This window comes from Bos mutus, chromosome 1 (assembly GCF_027580195.1).
Source record: "Bos mutus isolate GX-2022 chromosome 1, NWIPB_WYAK_1.1, whole genome shotgun sequence".
NCBI lineage: Eukaryota > Metazoa > Chordata > Mammalia > Artiodactyla > Bovidae > Bos > Bos mutus.
Genome location: NC_091617.1, coordinates 9617557 through 9640293, shown reverse-complemented (window position 1 = coordinate 9640293; position 22737 = coordinate 9617557). Strand labels below are relative to the sequence as shown.

At 41.0% G+C, this 22737-nt stretch overlaps 1 protein-coding gene across 1 annotated transcript; it reads right to left on the bottom strand.

Annotated features, from left to right (window-relative positions):
* Positions 1-1960: 1960 nt before the first annotated feature.
* On the bottom strand, positions 1961-17771 carry MRPL39 (mitochondrial ribosomal protein L39). Its single transcript, XM_005898618.3, has 10 exons — positions 17591-17771; positions 16622-16828; positions 14721-14860; positions 12935-13034; positions 11480-11547; positions 8605-8717; positions 7262-7327; positions 6191-6344; positions 4218-4265; positions 1961-2085 (listed from the first exon to the last, which is right to left on the bottom strand). The coding sequence occupies exons 1-10, from the start codon at positions 17652-17654 to the stop codon at positions 2038-2040; spliced, it is 1008 nt and encodes a 335-aa protein (XP_005898680.2). The 5' UTR covers positions 17655-17771; the 3' UTR covers positions 1961-2037.
* Positions 17772-22737: the final 4966 nt, after the last annotated feature.

The window sequence follows — 22737 nt, the reverse complement described above, 5'->3', positions numbered from 1 at the left end:
CTCAGAGACCAGGTTACAGGACCCAAAGAAATGCCCGCTGTCACAGCACAGGGCAGTTGCAGGGGGAAAACAACTAGGCTCAGCCCACCTCCCACCAGACGAGACCTCGGCCGCTGCTGTTGCCGCCACCTCGAAAGTCTGGTCACTGCCCCCCTGGGCGAAATGAAACTCACATGCCATTGTCTTCACAGCACTGCTTTCAAATTTCAGACAGGTGTGTCTAACCAGTGAGCCCAGGACACCTGTCCAGGCTCTTATTCCGAGGAAAGCTTAGAGATTAAGTTTTACTCTCCACTGGGTAAGACAGGATACATAAAGGGTGAAGTCCCCAAAGAGTGGATGTTCAAGAGGACGAGGTGCCCCAAAAGCATGAAAAATGGCCACCCAAATAAGGGTGTGTTAAATTATATTTTGTAACCTGAAAACATTTCACAATTTTTTAAAAGAATTCAAAGCATAAACCCACAAACAACAAAGGGTATGGGAGAGGAAAGCAGCAGCAGACAAGAAATCTCACCCAGTTGCTAAAAGATGGACAGTGAAGTGACCAGTTCAACGGTGGAGGATGTCACCACCCAGAATATGCGAGGGAGTCCAGCAGAAGAGGGAGCCGACCTGCCCAGCTGGCCAGAGAACCTCAAAGATGGTGGAAGACAGAAAAGGGACTGAAAAGAATGGGCTCAGCAAAAGCCTATATACAAAGGCCTGTATACAAACCAGTTGTTCTCTGCCCCCCACCCACTACTGCCAAATACAGCAAGGCCTGAGTCTAACATCGGTCCACAGGTAAAATATTGGCAGGATCTCATAAAATAAGTTAAAGAAGAGTCGAGAGAGAATCGGAAGAATCACCATAGAAACTAGTCACCAAAACTGACAAGTTCTTCATTTTAGCACTAGAAAACCCCCATCCTAACAGCCAGCTTCACCTACTCATCCTTAGAGAAGCCAAACCTCACCCATACCACAGCGCTACCACTCAATCTCCTTCCCTTAGCTGCATTCTCAATTAAAACTAACAACCAACAGTCACTAGATTTGGGGGTGGGGAATGGTTAGGGGGAACCCGAAACATGAAAGATTGAGATAAGCAAAAAATCTGACTCCAGAGGAAGGAGATCATTCACAGCCTAGGAAATAAAGGAACAAATGAATATATAACTCCATCAGTATCTTCTGAAAGATTCACAAATTCATATGCACCTGTTAAACACGAACAAGAGCACAGTACATAAGAGATAAGGCATGGGAGTGAAAGCACCTGGATCCAATTTCCAGCTTTGCTATTAATACTTGCCAGTTTCCAGTTTCCTCACTCGCAAACTGGAAACCTTATTAACAAGCTGTTCTGAAAATTAAATACGAGATTCCATACGAAAAGCTTAGCACAAGGACCGGTTTATGGGAAACACTCAGTTACTCAGTAGCAATTAATCTATCTATCCAAAAAACGCATGCCATTTTGCAAACATTTTACAAAGATGTTTACTGCATCACTGTTTAAAACAGTGAAAAATGGAAACTAGTAAGATCCTATTTATGTTTGTAAAAGATTAACTTTCTATCCGTGCATATATGTTTATGGGGCTTCCCTGGTGCTCAGCAGTGAAAAATCCACCTACCAATGCAGGATACGCAGGTTCAATCCCTGGGTCAGGAAGATCCCCTGAAGGATGGCAGGGCAACCCACTCCAGTATTCTTGCCTGGGAAATCCCGTAGACAGAGGAGCCTGGCAGCTACAGTCCATGGGGCCAGAAGAATCGGTTACGACTTAACAACTAAACAACAACATAGATGTTTATATATGTACAAAAAAGCCCTGCAAGTGGAAAACATGCCAAAATGTTGCATCCAGATAGAAGGGGCAGGCTTGTTTCTATGTAAAATTCTTATTGTTTTACCCTTCAGAGAAAGGAGACAGTAAACCAGTATAAACCTCAGGGAAAAAAAGACAGTTCATTTTATAAGCATGCACAAACACTACATAGAAAAGTTTTATTTTAATTTACTATACATATTTAAATTTGAGGAAGTTACTAGGTAGATGCACTCTTCTCTGTAGGCTTAGTTTGATCTTCAGTTACCTGTAAAAACATAAATAGCTTTATTTTTCTAATAAACACTTTTACCCTTCACTCGCCGTTTAAAATTACTGCAGTCTTTGTTTTTCAATAATCCTTTGCCTTTCTTTTTCAATAGTAATTATTATAGAAAGTTAAGTAGAAAGAGAAGAAAAGTTACACAACCAAGCTCCCAATATAAATTATCAAGTAAAGTAGAATTCCACTAAAAATATAATCTGAGGCATGTATCTAGGCTTCTCAAGTTTGTCATTGTATTTTTCATCTATAAAATGAAATCAACAAAGTATTTTAAATCAATCAATTTTGTTGAAAAAAATCAGTAATTCTATTTTGAACACAGTATACTACAGGTTTAGTAGAATAGATATCTGTATATTAATATTTGTTATATGTCACTCAGGAAACAGAGCTAAACAGCATTCCTCATAACCTTACAACCTGCTCTACTTCCTGTGTCATCTATCTCAGTGAAGGGCTCCACTCAGACACCTGAGCCAGGCATGAGAGAATCCATATTTCTCACCTGCATACGTGATCAACAGTCCTATTAATTCCACCTACATAACTCTCACAGCCATTCTCACTGCCCTGCTTGTACTTCAGGGTCTTGTTACCTATCTGCTACCCCTGAGAGGGCTGCTGACTTAAGTCACAGTTATCTTCCATGCTGGCCCCAGAATGAGTTTGTAAACAGGAAGAGTTTATCAATAGGTCACTTCCTTACTCAAATTCTCCAGTTACCTCCAATCATCTTATGGAGGGGCATGCAAATTCCACATCACAGAAGACAAACCCCTCATATTCTATTTCCAACAGACTCATCACCCATCCCACACGTGAGTGTGCATTCGGATTCCTCTCACATTCACCATGCATTCGATTCCACCAGCCTCTTAGACAAGCAGCTTCTGCTGGGATAAACCCATCTGCAAGCAAATCATCTGCCTGGCCCACTTCCATTCACCCTTTAAAACCAGTTTAAGAAATAATGATTGGGAACGCTCCTTAACCAACCAGTGGTTTGGCTTGGGTCCTTTTCTTTATGCCAGAGCCCCACATGTACACCTGAATTGTCTGCTTATAGGACTAGTTATTGGAGAAGGAAATGGCAACCGACTCCAGTGTTCTTGCCTGGAGAATCTCAGGGACGGGGGAGCCTGGTGGGCTGCCGTCCATGGGGTCGCAAGGTCAGACACGACTGAGGCGACTTAGCAGCTTTGCAGGACTAGTTATGCTGTTCAAGTAACTTCCTTGAGGAAAGCAAGTAGATCTTGTTCATTACTGCACCTACAGTCCCTGGCATATAACAAGGCTATGTAGTTAAATCAATGAACCATATGTTTAAGCTACTCCCTTTGTACAAGCAAAATAAGCAGTGGAAGAGGAAAGTGAACCAAAATAAATATTGTAAAAACAGCTACTCACTGATTTCCTCTAGACACTCCAGGCTACTATCTCTACTACTTCCTACATTTCTTATATATTTATTTCTTCTCTAGTATCTTAATCTAAAATGGTCACTGTTACCAACCAAAGAGACAAAGTTATTCCATCTATTCAAAAACACTTTCTTCTCATGAGAAAAAGAAAATTACATCTGTGCACAAGAACATTATGGCTAAGTGCCTAAATAGCAAACTCTACCTGTAAGGTCATTACTAAAGGCTAGCTGTACACATCATCATGCAAAATAATAAATATTTAACTGGGTAATGGTTTTTCAGGACATTTATATATTAAAGTGTCTACTGTCAAGGCAGCTTTAAAACATACCTGGAAAATCTTAAATATTCACTAAGTTCACAAGAAAATATAGCACAGACTTAATTAACACCATTACAGCCATAAAGAATTGTTATTGCTATACAACAGTAAGTTTTATTTTTCTTCAAGTTCCTACAGTATCACTGTCATATTATTAGCAAATAAAAACAGAATTGCCAAATAACAACTTTTCTTTTGCAAAAATACTAACGAGGTCAACAACCACAATACTGCTTTAGCTAATGAGACAACCAATTTCTTTCCTTTTCTTTTTCTTTATTATTTTGTTGTTGTAGTGGTGGTGGTTGCTTAATTTCAAGGAAAATTTCTTCATAGAAATGTACTCACATGCTATCAAAAACACTTACCATTTTCCGAGACCTTTCCAATAATTTATTCCATATCGTAAAATGTGCCTTGAAAAGAAAAGATTTACTATGAATTAAATAAAGCAGCAAAGTTAAAATCAAAGAGGCTGAGTCTTTATATAGGTTTAAACAAAACAAATACAGAAAACAAATACATGGAAAGTTAGGCACTACTACTGAGGCTACGAGGTCACAAAAGTGAGTCTGAGTAGGGAAAAAGGCGCACGCTATACAGGACTGCTCTGCTTAGCATCTAAGAAAAGGAGACTTAGGACTGAGCATGCCACTCTTTGTCCTTCTTAATCAGCACCACCATAGAAAGCACTCCTTCTAATGGGAAGCAAAAGTCTCTCCCACTAACCCCTAATTCCTTCCTTAAATAGCCAATTTCAACATGCTACTGGTCATTGTTCAAATCATAAGTAATTACAAGGAAAGGTTCATTACGAATTCTTCTCAGTTCTCCATAATGAACTCTATTGTATGGGAAAAGGATCTTTAAAGGAATGGATATGTGTGTATGTATAACTGATACACTTTGCTATACAGCAGAAACTAACATGACACTGTAAATCAGCTATACTCTAATAAAAATTTAACACACACACACAAAGAATCAATTGCGACATCTCACATCAGAAGAGCAGACCTGGAAGATTTAGCAGATTACTCTACAGAACAAGTAAAAACTGACAAAGAGAACAGTAATGTTATAGAACCAATTTCCTTAAAAACTAACAATCATATGCAGCAGAGAATTTTCAGAATGCATGAATGAAAACTGCAAAGTGCAAAATGACCACATCAGTGTTTACAAAATCAGCTGAAGGTGATACTGAGGGATGTGGGTGGGTCAGGGACTATTTCAAACTGGATGAGCTGGTAAAATCTATGATAAAAGGTAAAATTACTAAATACGTACACATAAACCCTTCTGGAAAAAAGAGCAAAGAGTGGTATATTTAAAGGGAAAACCATACCTGGCTCAGGCAGAATGAGCTACAGTGAGAGACTTTACGGTTTGAGTGGAATATAATGTGTGCTGGAGAAAGTGGTATGAGATGAAGTCAGAGAAAGCAGGAATCGCACAATGTAGGGCTCTGTGAGACAGGGCGAAGGGTCGGCATTTGTTCATGAGAAGCCACTGCAAAGTTTGGGGCATAGGAATTACATGATCTGATGTGTATATTAAAAGGATCACTCTGGCTACTCATTAGAGAATATGCTTTGGAGGCAAGAATGAAAAGCAAAGGAGGAGAATGGGGAGAAAGAGGGACAGGATGTGGGGAGCAGTAGTAGATGCGCTGCTGGCAGTGGATGCACTCACGATATGTTTTAAAGAGTCAACTTCCTGATGGATGGGAGGGGGCCTGGCTGTGAGGGAACCAGAGAACCAAGGGTTACCTCAAACAGCCAGGTAGCTGACAGTTCATTTACTGAAATGGAGAGAGCTAGGAAAGGAAGGCATGTGGAGAAAAAAAATCAAACACATAAAGGACACGTATGGTAAAAATTACAAAATGCTGATGAAGGAAGATTTAAATAAATGAAAAGATATACTATGTACCCCAAGACCCTGATGCTGGGAAAGACTGAGGGCAGGAGGAGAAGGGGGTGACACAGATCCTCAAAATTAGGGAGAATAGGCCAAATATAAGGCTACAGGGCACTCCAGAAGGTCCCATCAATACGTGCCCCACTGCTCCCCACTGCACCCTCTTCTAAATGAATTTAAAACATTAAAAATACTATCTCAATTTGAGTTAATTTTTTCAACTAATATTTCTTTCGTAAATTATCTGTTTACATCCTGGCTAAAATTCTTTTTAATCATAAACCCAAGCTGACAAAATATTAGTGTTACACAATTTAATGAAAATTAAAATACATGTCCTTCCAATTGGTATAAAAATCAAGACTGGAATCACACTCACAACCAAACTGAATAACCTGAAATTTTTGGCTTTACTTACTCTTAAGTGCACAGGTAGAGAGAGACCCTGGAATCTTCGTACAAGACTCGACTGGGTGGCTTGAAGATTGTGAACCGCTGACACTTCATACTGGAAACAAATACTTGTTCTTGGAATAAGAGGGCCCTCACTCACATCAATGAAGTCACCAAATCTGATTTGATTTTAAAAATAAACAAATTAGATCATAAAATCACATCACTTACAATAGTTTGAAAAAAAAAAAAAAGTTTATCCATTCTATTTGCTGCTACATCCCTGATCAAGAACAATGCCTATGGATCAATTTGGTTTGGAGTAAACCATGACACAGCCATCTCAAGTGAAGAGACTAAAATTTTGAAAATTAAAATTGGTGAAACTTTTTTTTCCTACAATTTTGAAGATTTTTAAGATCACTGAACATATTATGCCATCAAATGGATCCAATGTCTAAATCTGATAACCTATAACCTTGTAACAACTAATGCAACAGAATTTTGAGTTTTAGTATGTAGGCCAGGTAGTGCCCTAAGAGCAACTTCCTAGAGGAAAAAAGTTGAGTCTGAGTCAAGAAAACATTAAGTTGAAAAAACAGATACAGACCAAGAAGCCATTTTTGCTAATGCCCTGTCTTACCTCTCTCATCTGTGCATCAGAAAGCACACTGTGATATGACTTCCTTACATGTAACACAAGTAGTAACTAATTAGTCAGTAATCACATTTCTATATACACATATGAATACAGACTTCATATGAATTATGATCAATTCATGATTTATGATCAATAATAAAGAATATTTCACCCATTTTCAAAATTAACTCTAAAAATTACATTTTTTAACAATGCTTTCCAACTCGTAAAATACAAATATAAAAGTAAAAAACAACAAAATGAGGAACAGAAACCGCAACCCTTCCTGAAGATAACAGAGCTTCCAATCACCACCATATCAAAAAACTAAACAAAGCAACAGAAAATAAGATAAAAGAACAACAAATAAAGGTACAAACTATACTAGTCAGGTAACAATAAAACTAAACCTTCCATTCAATTAGCATAGACGTCAATTTTTTAATCTTTATTTACCTGTGTAGCTTGACTATTCTCTCAGGGTTCTGAGATGCCTTCTCTTCTATGAAATCTACTTTGTACCTAAAGAGCAGCAAAAAAAAAGAAAGTTTTAATTCTAAATGTACAAAAAGGTGTTTAAAGCCACTTCCCTCTCTCTTCCTCTTCAGCCAAAGTGCTTGAAAGGGAGGGTTAGACTAGGCGCCTCCCCCTCCCGCCTCCCTTTCACATCTCACCTCTTTCGGTCTGGCCACAGCCTCACAACTCCACCATACCGTTCTCCCAGTACCCACAGGTGCCTCCTTGGTGCCAGGCTAGGTCCTCATTTCCACTGCTCACCTCCACTTCTGAAGGCTTCTCTTGGTACTGTGACTCTCTGGTCACCCTTCTCTCCCTGCCCTGCAAGTTCTGTCCCTCAGCTCTCTTCACTCAAAGCGTCCTCTCTGGGCTGGTCCCCTGGTGTGCACAGCCGTAACTGCCACTCTGTGCTTTTCTCTTCTACACCTCTGCTTCTCATCCACATACTGCTCCTGAGCCCTGAACTGTATAAGCAAAACACCTGGACTTCACCAGGGTGTTCGACAAGCATCTTACATCCCCAAATACTCAAACTGAACAAAACGTACCACGTCTTCTCACCAAACTCATTCCTGAATCCCCTAGCTTAGTAAATGACAACATCAACCACCGACATGTCTAAGTGAAAAAATTCTGAGATGTCCCTTTCTAACGGATTCTAGTTAAGATTAATACTACAATTTAGTTTATGTTCTCATAATTAGTAGAAGACAAATTGGAGGTTTTCTGAGTGAGAAAGGGAATTGAGAAGCCAGGCACAATTAAAAATGTTGGCAAAGAAAATCCATCAAATGAATAATTCCCACAGGGAAGACTAAGATCTGGCCATGTGAACGTTCTCCTTCAGCTGTTAGCCGCTTCTGAACAGCTGGCATTCGCTGTCTTACCCTTTTCATTTGACAAGTGGAAAGATGGGAAGGAAAGGTTGCCAAATGCAATACAGCTTAAATAAATTTAAGTTTAAATTCAAAATAATACAGTGTAACACAGGCTACCCCCTTCACAATGAAAGGAAACAAGGGGAACACACCGCGATGGTAACACAAAGAGAAGAACTGGCAAAAAAAAAAAAAAAAGACAGGAGAACAAAGGAAGAAAAGAATCAGAAGCTGGGGAGGGGGTCACTTCTTCTCAGGGAAATAATAAGCTGAACAAATGTAAAAGCTAAAAAGTAAAAGGTGTCCTATGTACATCAAATATCAAAGTTCTTAAAGAGCTGAATTTTCTTCATTATATACAACTTTGAGAGGTTAAATTTTGTTTTAGAGGAAGCCAACACTTACTTATTGTGCTGAAATATTTCTAATGCCACTTTTGCTTCAACTTCCAGTGTTTCAAATGGAAGATCTTTATAAATTAAAGCACGAGCATCTTTTGTGAAAGAACGCAGGTTCTCCTTAAAAATGGAGAACAGAAAGTATTAATGAAAGAAAAGTACTAATCTTTTGTAACAATTTACTTAAAAACATTTCTCTATAAGGCAGATAAAATTGCATGCTTAATATTATAAATCCAACTGCAACAAAAAGCAAAAGCCAACTGGCTAGGAAAGGAAGCATTAATTTGCAACAACTGAATACTTGAACCATGAGATGTATGATTAGCAATTTCTCCCAACTCTACAAACTATAAAACTTATAATTAACTTGTAACTAAATATCAGCCTGTATTAGAAATAATTATTAAGGATAATTCTACAAAGAAATTTTAATGAACATTTCATTTATATAGCCTCGTCAATGTTTATTAAAGTAATGGTGCAAGAAGTAGAAATGCTAATAAGTAAATAGTAAGATACAAAAATTTGTTTACACTCTGAGTAAAACTAAGTTCTTTAATTAAATCCATGAGGAAAAACATTGTTTATGTGATTCAGAAAGTTTCAGTAGTAAATGTCATCACTGGCCATGTCCAAAACATAGCATAAAATTCAATGCTAGAAACTTGTTTAATGTAAATGTCTATTTAATACAATCGAAATGATTAATAACACACATTAACAATGTTTATGAGATTTTTAATAAAAACTATAATTGAGTTTTCACACTATAAATCATTACTAATAAAAGATCAAGCACTATTACGCAAATAATTTTTGTAATAAAATTCTTTCCATAAACCTCCTATTAGACTGTTTTGAATGAAATGACTCTTCTCATTCTTAAAGAGATAATTTCCTGCAAATACACATTCATGGTTTAATATAGCTGTTACTTGAATGTAACTCTCCCCCACTTTCTCAAAGCCTTCCGCCAAACCCCACAGTGCCTCCGATGAACTAGTACATTTCTTTTTTAACATTTTATCTTGGAAAAAAAAGGAAAAAAGTAGCAGCAAGTTTCACAGACAATGAGAGTTAAATTTTGACCGCCTTAGTTTTTACTTAACTTCAGTTAAGGAAGAATCTTGACAGACTTGGAAAAAAGAAATATACTGACACGAGTCCACAGATGAAGAAGAAACCGTTCTTACCCTTCCCTGACCCTCTCCCCTCTCTCCCAGCACCTTTCTTCCCTCTCTCTTTCTTCCTTCCCGTTTCCCTCCTCTCTCCCTTCTGATATTAAGCAATAAGGGCAAGATTATTTAAGAAATAACTTTTAAAGCCAACACTTGGAGTCAGCAACTCTGAAATTCTTGCTTTTAGAAACTATTTCACTAAATGTAAGATGCACCACTGAGAAAAGACATTACCAGTGATAATCATAAGATGCTATCTACTGTTAAGTCACATTTGCTCCAGAGAATTACAGAGTGAAAAAAGTCAATCCCCCAATGTTACATACTGAACTTCATTTACATAACATTCTTGAATTGATAAGATTATACAAACAGAGAACAGATAAGTGGTTGCCACAGTTTAAGGATGGGGAGGACAGAGACTAAAGAGAAATTCTGGCAGTGACAGAAATGTTCTGTGTCTTGGCTCTATCGGTGCCAATATCCTGGTTGTGGTCACATGGTATTGTGGTCTACAAGATGACAGACTGGGGAAGAGAGAGTAAAGGGAACATGGAACCTCCATATATTATTACCTACAACTCCACTGCTGCTGTGCTTAGTCGCTCAGTCATATCCGACTCCTTGTGACTCCATGGACTGTAGCCCACCAGGCTCCTCTGTCCATGGGGATTCTCCAGGCAAGAATACTGGAGTGGGTTGCCAGGCCCTGCTCCAGGGGATCCTTCCAACCCAGGGATCGAATCTAGGTGTCCCACATTGCAGGCGGATTCTTTACTGTCTGAGCGCCCAGGGAAGCCCAAGAATACCAGCATGGGTAGCCTATCCCTTCTCCAGGGGAACTTTCCCACCAAGAAATTGAACCAGGGTCTCCTGCATTGCTTTGCCTTTACCAGCTGAGCTACCAGGCAACTCCACAGGTATCTATAATTTTCTTCAACTAAAAAAGTTTAAGAAATGTTATAGAAACAAACAAAAGACATATTTGTTTCAGAGATATTAAAGTGTGAAAAAAATTGACATAGTGAAATTGATAAAGTGGTACACTACACTGCCTCCCGTTTTCTGACTTCCAAACTCCCAATGTAGGACATACAGTCTTGCTTAATTAGGCATCTGTCCGTTCTCCCCAGTCATAACTAAGTCACTGGGTTTAACTTTCAAAAGCCATCGGCACCGCCAGCATCTGACGCAGATCCACTTTTGTTAGCCAGGCTCCTGCTGGTACCCGAGTCCCAGAGCAACAAGGCACTGTTGCCCTCATTAAGAAGGCAGACCATTCCAGGACAGGCTAGTCTGTTGCTGTGTAGTCTGCTGCTTTTTGGGTTAGCTTTCTCAAAGTCTGATGTTTTTTAATTCACACCCCCTCCCCAACCACCACCACCACTCTCAATGTAATCCTTGTTTATTGGAAGGACTCGGCATGCAATAGGCTTTAACCGGTTTAGGGTAGTGATTTTCAAAGTGTGCTCTGGGGATCCAAGATAGTTAAGCTTCTGTGTTTTATATTCTGGGCACCACACTGCGGTGAATACCCTCAACCATATAGCTCTGTCTTAAATACACTAAAAAAAAAAAAAGACTGAATGACTGATTCTTTTAAATATTCTCAACACGGAGTATCATTCAACAATACTAACACAGGAATCATTCTAACAAAGAAAGGCACAGACTCTAATACTCTAAAGAGAGCAGGCTTACTTTTGTTGGCATCCACTCATCAAGTCTCTTATCCAAAACAACATCATAGCAGAAGGCTCCAGCGATTACTGTAAATCCAACCAAAATAAAAAAGCAAAGTTAAATCTGTTACAGTATGAAGTTACTAACTTAACACAAATGAATATTTAGACCCTAAAGTGAAGAGTGAACAATCTCTCCCAACACTACAAATTATAAAACTGTTACCATTACTCCAGCTGCCTGTTAGACCTCTACCAACTCTGACATCGAATTATCGCACCTGTTTGTTAACCCAACATCACCAGGATTTTTTAACCATTCACATTTTCTTCAGGTATATTATCACCACAGAGATTTCTCTGATGACCAAAACAGTTACTAGACATAAAAATTCCTAAAGAATAAAATATTTAACAAGTAGGTGAATAACTAAATGGACATGAAATGTTTAATTTTTTAGTATCTTCTAATAAAGATTAGTTTTTTGTTGTTTTTTCTTAGAATCATTTATTGCCAAATCAAATACTTCTTAGCATATAAACTTCTACCTTTAAAGAAAAATACAAATGTGATCCTACTACATACACTGCTGTAAAATCCTGGTTTTAGAAAGAATATGAACTCTTCCACCTTTCAAAAATGGTGTTCCTCTCCAGTGTGAGGGCCATTCCTGGTGAAATGGTGCCACCTAAACAGAGTTTTAGAAGTCTATTTATACTCACATCTCCTCCTCCACACATTGTTTGGAAATAAATACTTTAAATGATAATAAATAAATATTGACACAGTATAGTACCATGAAGTGCATATTCAAGAGAAACAATCTCCTCTAGTTCTGTTAATAATTGACTTCTAATAATTAAATGGAATATGACAACAATAAGATGAATTCTGTTATCCATAATGAATGGAATGTATGTATGATGGTAATTTACATTAGATTAAATTAGAAAAAATCAAAGTGTCAGTTGCTCAATCATGTCCGACTCTGTGACCCTATGAAATGTGGCCAACCAGGCTCCTCTGTCCGTGGAATTCTCCAGGCAAGAATACTGGAGTAGGTTGCCATTTCCTTCTCCAGAGGATCTTCCCGACCCAGGAATCAAACCTGGGTCTCCTGCATTGCAGGAGGATTATCATCTGAGCCACCAGGGAATCCCAGATTAAATGAGAAGTAAGTTCTATAAAACGGGCTTCCCTGGTGGCTCCCCTGATGGCTCAGAGGTAACAGCCTCTGCCTGCAATGCAGGAGACCCAGGTTTGACCCCTGGGTCAGGAAGATCCCCTGGGAAAGGAAACGGCAACCCACTCCAGTACTCTTGCCTGAAAAATTCCATGGGCTACAATCCACGGGGTCACAAAGAGTCAGACACGACTAAGCATCACTTTCTATACGACATCAAACATACATACCAAAATATTCAGATACACAAAGTAGACCTGTATGTTTATTTGCTTCTATGTATACATCACCTGGAACTTCTGGGGCTCTGACCAAATGGACCACATATTCCTCTTTGAATGCCCTCTCTATCACACAGCCCATTATCATGGCACAAGAACGCCAATAAGCCTAGAAAAATAAAATATACACAAACATAATAAATACTAAGATTTACTGTTTCTTCAAAATAACCATCACAGAGTCAGAAAGAGAAACACCAGTACTGCAGCCCACCTGCCCGTCTGAAGCTCTGCACTGGCACTACTGTAAGCGGGCACGTGACTTTCCTAAGCTCTTCCCACCTGAGGACCAGAGTGGGCTCACAGACTCCAGAATGTGCTCTACACAATCACAGAGATACACTAAAACAGACACAAATTCAGGCCTTGAAGGCCAACAAGATGCACTTTTTCATCTACCTGAGTTTATTGTTTCTAATGTCTGAGGAATTCAGAATCAATGCCTAGGTTCAAATCCAGGCTCAGCCACTTCCTAAACTGGTAACCTTGGTCAAGCTATTGCATCTCTCTTTGCCTCAGTTTATTTATCTGTAAAATGGGGATAACAGTACATTTTATGGGATTTTTTTTTAAAATGAGGATTAAATGAGTTAATACCTGTGAATCACCTAAAACAGGGTCTGATAGACAATAAATGTTTGATGTTAGCTACTTTAATTATCATGTTTATCATTTCCTTCTTTAAATTTCATTTCAACAAATACTTATTAAACACCTACTGTATGTAAGTCAAGGACAAGATCCAATAAGGGTCATGATCCCTGTCTTTACAGAGCCAAGAATCCAAAGCATTCAACAGCTCATATTACAAGGGAAAATCAAAATATTGTGTCGAGAGACACTACACAAATGTTTTGAGACCCAGAAGAGGGATTCATCTGACAAGAAGACACTGAGAAGGTTCCACAGAGCAGATTACATTTCAACTTAACTATAAAAGATAAACAGGATTTTAACAGGGAGGAAAGAGAATACTCAAAGCAAGGAGGACAACAGAGCAGAAACCATTATTGACCAAGTCCTCCAGTGTGGCTGGAGCAGAGAGGAAGTGGAAAGATGCTGTGAAAACTAAAGTTCAAAGAGCAGGTGGGGGTCAGAGAAGGGTCCATGCAAGGCCAGGAAAGTTACATGAAAGGTTATCATGTAGGCAAGTACTTTAGGGATTAGTCACATCATCCAACAAAATTTTTGCAAGACTATTAAGGAAGACTTTCAGATAAAAAAGGGAGGGAGGGAGAGAAGTTAAAAAGTTATTGAAATAATATAGAACAGATGGTCAAAGGCAAGAAAGAAATTACTACAATATACAGGGTGATTAATAAAGGTAAGCTGAACAAAGATATTAATGTGAAAGACACATCATATAGTTTTCTCAAACCAAAATACAGACATGAATGCCACTGAGGATTTTTGAACTATGAAAATGTCTTATCTACCAATTAAAACCCTGATTAGTACAGTACAACATTTGACTTTGGCCATATTTGTATCACTCCACAGGGGCTTCCCCAGTGGTTTAGCAGTAAAGAATCCGCCAGCAAGGCAAGATATTTGGGTTTGATCCCTGGGTCAGGAAGATGCCCTGGAGAAGGGCATGGCAACCCATTCCACTACACTTGCTTGGAAAATCCTGTGGACAGAGGAGTCTGGTGGGCTACAGTCCATGGGGTCACAGAGAGTCGGAGAGAACTGAAGCAACGTAGCACAGCACAAGCACACTCCAAAGTAAACAGATTTTAATAAAAGGGGGAGGAAAACTGGGGGAGAGGACAAAAGAATGCAGAGGCAGAGATACCTTATTGACTTCTCCTGGATCATCATCTTTGAAAGTCAGAAATTTAATTTCACAGGACTTGGTCAAAGGTTTATACATGTCCCAAGGCTGTCCGTCCACAAGAGCCAGAATAGACTTCCTGCAGTACCATTCACTTAAATCTAGGAATTTAGAACAGATTGAAGATTTAACTCTAACAAAACCCAAGTGAAAAGTTCCATGTTTAAGTGCTACATTAAGAAATAAAAAGACAGAAAGGCAAGATTTGGCAAGCTGTCTTTTATGAGGGGGAAAAAAATATTTGTGGCTAATAAAAAATAACTTCCAACACATTCAGTGTATTGTTAATTATTAACAAAATTACCCAAACAAATATCATTAAGTCTAACGTGAAATTAATCTGTTAATTAAGTAATAAAATAATCTGCCAAGAGCTACACTTAAATATTCAGACAGCAGCATCATGGATATATCTGGATATATGCACACACAACTTAGAAGGGAAAATATACATCCACAGTAAGTCTGTTCTAGAGGGGTTTGGGGCCTTCCTTCCAAATCATCTCTTACTTCCCTAACATGGACTCTTAAGTTAAATATAATAGTTATCAGTTTTTAGTAATCAGTATGAATTCACACATAAGCAGATCAGCTCTGGTCTGTTATATGACTCAGAATGCAACTTCATCCCTGATTAGATGTTTTTTGAGTACAAAGATATTCACAGAAGTGGTCCAACCATAGGGTCTAAATAAGCTCCCTAAGACAGGGATCATGCCTATTTTTGCTCACTCAATTTATCTAGAGCCTAGCACCAGGCCTGAAATATAACAGGTAGTCAATAAAGAAAAAAAAAAAAAGATTAAGAAAAAAAAAACAGGTACGGAACGACTGACAGTATGAGAGAGAAGCAAGTCTGAGGGCAGGGGTTATGCTGGGCGTGTTCAGAGGCTCCATCTCTACACGTGAAATGTGTAAAACCGCTTAAGGGCCTTGTCTTAGCCTCCTCTGTATTCCTAACACCTACCCTACAGCAGAGGTTCAAGAAATGCTCCCCAAACAAGGAAGCAACTGTAAGTACTAATTCAAGTGCCAAAGTAAGGCAAGACTGAGAGTACACACTCTGTAAGTCACCTTAAGCTTTTAACTAACGTTAATTACTCAAATGGAATCATCACTAAGTTTTCCAAAAGCCTGAACAATGCAGCTAGCTAGTCACATTCGAATGAGCATGCAAAACTTAAAAATCGACTTTTTGTTCTTTCGGAATTTAAACATTACCAGTTCTATCAAAGTTACCACAGAAGAATTTTGATCGAAAATAATACAGAGGCCCTGCTCCCTTCATTTCCAAACCAGATCACACACAAGGCATTATTATCTTCTTTAATACATGAACATAGGAAGTATTTTTACCCCAATCACACTCACGCCATGCACTCACACATTTACTACAAATAAAAACACAACACACACACAAGGCAAGCAGTGAGCAGATAAAAGGGTTAAGTTAGATATAAAAGAGCAGGAAAGGAAAAGAAGGCCAAAAAAATAGCTGATCATCTGAGGGCAGGCAGTCCCTCTGTCTCAAAACCTTCTAACGGGACTCAATGGGGACTACCCCCATTACACCAAGAGTGTCTCGAAAAAGGGCAAGCACAAGAGTAGTTACACTTTCAGGTCTGCCACTACGACAGCACTCTAAACTCAGCCAGATTCAACCAAGTCCCGGGACAACCTGTGCATTACAATACCCACCTTACCCGACCCCTAGTATTCTCAACAGCTAAGTCAACAGTGAACACACAGTAACATGCTAGATACTGGGCAGTTCAGGGAGCAATTACAACATCTTGCCTCCTCTGCACCGGTTTTTCCCCTTATTTAAAACCATCAAAATGGGACCATGATCCATTACTTACGCATGGCACAGCTATAAGGAGTGGAAACGTTTTTATTCAACACAAAGACAGTGCCAGGGTCAGTTTTACCAACGTGTTTCACTTCAATCTTCTCAGTTCGGGGAGTTAGTGACAGCTGCCTGTTTTTCTCTTTGTTAAAGAGATCATTCTGCATTTCTATCAGTTCGGTCGGTGACAGCTGAGAGGCAGGTGATGTGACCACAGACCCTGTGGGAAAGTTACAATAAATGTGAATACTGACAAAAGAGATGAACATTCGCAGCCGCCCTGTTCCATTCCCGCCTTCGCCCTCCAGCCGGGAAAGAACAGGAGGCAACGGAGTTTTCAACGCTATTCGCCGAAATGAGCTCAGAGGTCCACTTTCTAACATTAACTAAAACGCCAACGGAAGAGAATCGCAGCCTGCCCGGATCCGCGCCTTTACTTCCACTTTGCTTTGACCATCAGATCTCCACTTCTCACCAGTTTGCTCCGTCGAATTTCAATCTGTGCTTTACAAACAATAAGGAGCAAGAAAAAGGTAACTAGGAAGTGGAGTCAAAAACCAGACCAGTCAAGGCAAAGTTGAGCAAAGTTTGTCGCTTTGAAAAGGTCTTGGGGACAAGAAAGCTCCAAGAGACTGAAGGTCCCACGCCAAATCGCTCCGTATCTAGAGGGAGAAAGGCTGTTCCTGTTTTTTTCCGAAACCCCAAATCAGAGGATTTAGCAAGGCGTGCACGAGTTCAATGGGAAAACAAGGACACTTATGCACCAGGATGTGGTCTCCCTCTCAGGGGGCGCCCCAAGCTTCTCCCGCGGCCCTTCCCTTCAGCTCCCCGAGATTTGGACCCCAAGGCCGGGAGAGGCGGCAGATTTAAACACCCGCCTCCGCCCCGCGGGACTCCCCCTCTAGGACCCGCTTGGGCCCAGTCTGAACAAACACCGTCCTCTAAGCCTCCCTTCTCGTCCCCAAGGCCGCTGATAACTCACTCCAGGCAGCCCCGCCGCTGGGGGCGGCCCGCCAGAGCCTCAGCCCCCGGACCACCACCGCCATTGCCTCCTCCGCGGCGGTAGGAACCTCCGCGCGCAGGTCCTTCCCCGTCCTCTTCTCCGGAAACTCCGAGCGCGCATTCTGGGTTCCGCCCGACAGTTTCGTTCCGGGCCCGGCTCTCGGACGGCACCCGCCGCTAGGGGGCGCGCTCAAGCCTCGCTGAGAGTCAGTGGCCGGAGGTCCGGCATCTGGATCCGGGTTTGTTCCGGGAGCGCGGAGGGTGATCCGGGGGACTTGGGCTCCCAAGGCGGGACAAGCGTCTCCTTTGGAGCCGCAGAGCCCGATACGTGCTGCCACCCTCCGTCCGCTGCGGGTTCGAGCCTGGCTGGCTGGCGAAACCCTTAGTGCTCACAAAACATGTTTCTGAAGAGAAAAATCGAGGAAAGGTGGCTTCTGTTTTCTCTTACTTTCATGCAGCCCGGCCGACCACGCCAATGGCATCCTCTGCTGTGGCTTAACTCTCGGTTTTGCAAGGCTTAGTTTTTAGGGTGACTTGAGCAGGTCTGCACCCTGCTTCTCTTTGTTGTTTTCAGTCGCTAAATCGTGTCCTACTCTTTGCGACCCTTTGAACTGTGCATCACTCCAGGCCTCCCTGTCCTTCACCATCTCAGGGAGTTTGCTTAAACGCGTGTGCTTTGAGTCAGTGATGCCATCCAACCATCTTGTCCTCTGTCGTGCCCTTCTCCGACCTTCAATATTTCCCAGCATCAGGGTCTTTTCTAGTGAGTTGGCTCTTTGCATCAAGTGGCCAAAGCATTAGAGCTGCAGCTTCAGCATCAGTCCTTTTAATGAATATTCAGAGTTGATTTTCTTAGAATTGACTTGTTTGATAGCCTTGCTGTCCAAGACACTCTCCAGAGTCTTCTCCAACACCACAGTTCAAAAGAATCAATTCTTCAAGGCTCAGCCTGCTTTATGGTCCAGCTCTCACACAACCAGTCCATTCTGAAGGAGATCAGCCCTGGATGTTCTTTGGAAGGAATGATTAGATCAGATCAGATCAGTCTTTCAGTCGTGTCCTACTCTTTGCCACCCCATGAATCACAGCACGCCAGGCCTCCCTGTCCATCACCAACTCCCGGAGTTTACCCAGACTCACGTGCATCGAGTCAGTGATGCCATCCAGCCATCTCATCCTCTGCCATCCCCTTCTCCTACTGCCCCCAATCCCTCCTAGCATCAGAGTCTTTTCCAATGAGTCAACTCTTCGCATAAGGTGGCCAAAGTACTGGAGTTTCAGCTTTAGCATCATTCCTTCCAAAGAAATCCCAGGGCTGATCTCCTTCAGAATGGACTGGTTGGATCTCCTTGCAGTCCAAGGGACTCTCAAGAGTCTTCTCCAACACCACAGTTCAAAAGCATCAATTCTTCAGCGCTCAGCCTTCTTCACATTCCAACTCTCACATTCATACGTGACCACAGGAAAAACCATAGCCTTGACTAGACGAACCCTTGTTGGCAAAGTAATGTCTCTGCTTTTGAATATGCCATCTAGGTTGGTCATAACTTTCCTTCCAAGGAGTAAGCGTCTTTTAATTTCATGGCGGCAGTCACCATCTGTAGTGATTTTGGAGCCCAGAAAAATAAAGTCTGACACTGTTTCCACTGTTTCCCCATCTATTTCCCATGAAGTGGTGGGATCGGATGCCATGATCTTTGTTTTCTGAATGTTGAGCTTTAAGCCAACTTTTTCACTCTCCACTTTCACTTTCATCAAGAGGCTTTTGAGTTCCTCTTCACTTTCTGCCATAAGGGTGGTGTCATCTGCATATCTGAGGTTATTGATATTTCTCCCGGCAATCTTGATTCCAGCTTGTGCTTCTTCCAGTCCAGTGTTTCTCATGATGTACTCTGCATATAAGTTAAATAAACATGGTGACAATATACAGCCTTGACGAACTCCTTTTCCTATTTGGAACCAGTCTGTTGTTCCATGTCCAGTTCTAACTGTTGCTTCCTGACCTGCATACAAATTTCTCAAGAGGCAGATCAGGTGGTCTGGTATTCCCATCTCTTTCAGAATTTTCCACAGTTTGTTGTGATCCACACAGTCAAAGGCTTTGACATAGTCAATAAAGCAGAAATAGATGTTTTTCTGGAACTCTCTTGCTTTTTCCATGATCCAGCGGATGTTGGCAATTTGATCTCTGGTTCCTCTGCCTTTTCTAAAACCAGCTTGAACATCAGGAAGTTCACGGTTCACATATTGCTGAAGCCTGGCTTGGAGAATTTTGAGCATAACTCCAGTACTTTGGCCACCTCATGCGGAGAGTTGACTCATTGGAAAAGACTGATGCTGGGAGGGATTGGGGGCAGGAGGAGAAGGGGACGACAGAGGATGAGATGGCTGGATGGCATCTCTGCCTCGATGGACGTGAGTTTGAGTGAACTCCAGGAGTTGGTGATGGACAGGGAGGCCTGGAGTGCTGAGATTCATGGGGTTGCAAAGAGTCGGACATGACTGAGCGACTGAACTGAACTGAACTGGAAGAACCATAGCTTTGACTCTACAGACCTTTGTCTGCAAGGCTTTTGCCTATATTTAGCCAATAGTAATATAGACCCCAAAACACCTCCTGTTGACTTGGAGGGAATTTTGTCATCCATAGAGTGCTTTACAAATTATCTAGATTAGTTTATATATTATATAGCTCCTACTGCTAAGTCACTTCAGTCGTGTCTGACTCTGAGACCCCATAAATGGCAGCCCACCAGGCTCCTCTGTCCCTGGGATTCTCCAGGCAAGAACACTGGAGTGGGTTGCCATTTCCTTCTCCAATGCATTCATGCATGCTAAGTCGCTTCAGTCGTGTCCAACTCTGTGTGACCGTATGGACAGCAGCCCACCAGGCTCCTCTGTCCATGGCATTCTCCAGGCAAGAACACTGGAGTGGGTAGCCATTTCCTTCTCCCGTACTATATACCGCTAAGTCGCTTCAGTTGTGTCCGACTCTGTGCGACTCCATAGATGGCAGCCCACCAGGCTTCCCCGTCCCTGGGATTTTCCAGGCAAGAACACTGGAGTGGGTTGCCATTTCCTTCTCCAGTGCATGAAAGTGAAGTCGCTCAGTCGTGTCCGACTCTTCGCGTCTTCGGGACCCCATGGACTGCAATATCAGGCTCCTCCATCCATGGGATTTTCCAGGCAAGAGTACTGGAGTGGGGTGCCATTGTACTATATAGAGAGCATGGTAAAAAGGCAGGGTATAAGGAACCCATGCTAAAGCGTGGAATTTTTGTCTCCTGTTTACTGATGAACCCTAAGGGCCCAGAATGCTGAGTGGCACACAGTGGGTGCTCAGTGTATATTTGCTGAATGAATGAATGCGCTTGCATTCAGCGTGGTGTCTGATTCCTTTGTCGCACTAGGATGTTGCTGCTATTGAAGTAATCCTTCCGGAGATGAAGTATGGAAACGCTGTTATTCAAAGTTGTTCACTGCTACGGCTTCTTTTAAATCGTGTAAATTAACAACCCGCTCCATAGTCTTGCCAGGAGAATTCCATGGACAGAAGAGCTCGGTGGGCGTCAGTCCATGGAGTCGCAAAGAGCGACTGAGCGACTAGCACTGACTTCACTAACAAATTCACGCCACGCATTTTCCTCATCTGCTCCTTGACTTGCTATTGAAACAAACCACCACCAGATGGCGGTACTGACAAAGGAACAGATGGCGCCATAAGGCTCCCTCCGGTGGGGGAAATTGGGCGGTGGTCACAAGGCACAAAGTTGTAGGTACTGGGGGTGTAATGTACAACATGACGGCTGTAATCAACAATGCTATATGGTGTATTTGAAAGTTTCCAAAAGAGGAAATTCTTAAAGTCCTCATCACAAGGGAAACTTTTGTTTTTGAAACTATGTGAGGTGATGGATGTTAACTAAACATCGTGGTAATCATTTTGCGTTACACGTACATATATTGAATCACTATGCTGTACACCTTAAACAGTGTTGCACATTAGCTATAAAAACTGGAAGAAAAAAGTTACTCTGTTCCTTGAAAGATCTGTCTCCTTGGCCCAAATTTTACATTCACATTGCACAGGGTAATTATCTTCAGTTTTTAAAGGAGAAGTGTTAAGTGTCCTACCTTAAATTTATACCCAGTTCGAGTTTTACTCATTTAAGATTCCGTTTCAAAGCACGAAATATACATATATCGATATATATGTGTGATGTGTATGTACAGGAGAAGTGTATCTTTTGCTTCCTCCTTAAATCTGTGTACAGTTATTCCCTTGGCGATCTTTGTTTCACTAGTGAAGCTTTCTAGTGAAACTGTTTTACTAGAGTTTGTCCCCATTTAACCCCATCTAGTTGCCTTCAGAAGAACAATACTTAAGCCAAAGAACGTAAATTTAAGCAAGTTTAATCATAAATTGCATTGGAAGCAGTAATTGGGAGTCACAAGTATCATAGAAATTAATTTGTTTGGAAGGATGTTGGTGATGATAATGTCCAACAAATACTCAACCTATTGCAAGGCATGTTGAACACACCAGTCAGTCACAACTGACTCAAACAATAACCATAATAATCTTCACTTTCTAAGAGAGGGGATGCAGTTTTAGAGAGCTTGAGAGACCTACCTGAGATGGATCTTTGGTCAAGAATCCCCCCAAATATGTTTTTATCATAATTGAGAACACAGGATTCAGTTTGAATGGGGGCTCTCATTGTACAAATTTTGGATAGTTTAAATAACAGAAAGAATAATGATGAAGGATTATAATGTTATATGTGTTAGAAATCCGTGAACCTGTAGTGATACTCAAAGATAAATGGGAGCAGAGAGTGGAGAAGATGTTTTCTTTACAAAAAAATGCCAGAGTAGGAATAACAGAATGGGGGGAGATCAGCCATCCCACAAGCAGCAGTGCAATGATTCATTCCGGAAGGGATCATCCATGGATGCTAAAACCAATGGGGAAAGCTTGTTGAGGATCAAGATACTCATAAATATTGCACCATAGATTGCCAACGAAATATAAAGGGATAAAGGAAACTTTTCAATGGAGAAACCCAGTGGATACCACCTTAACATAATAGTCAAACCTGTCGTCACACAAAATGAGACAATCTA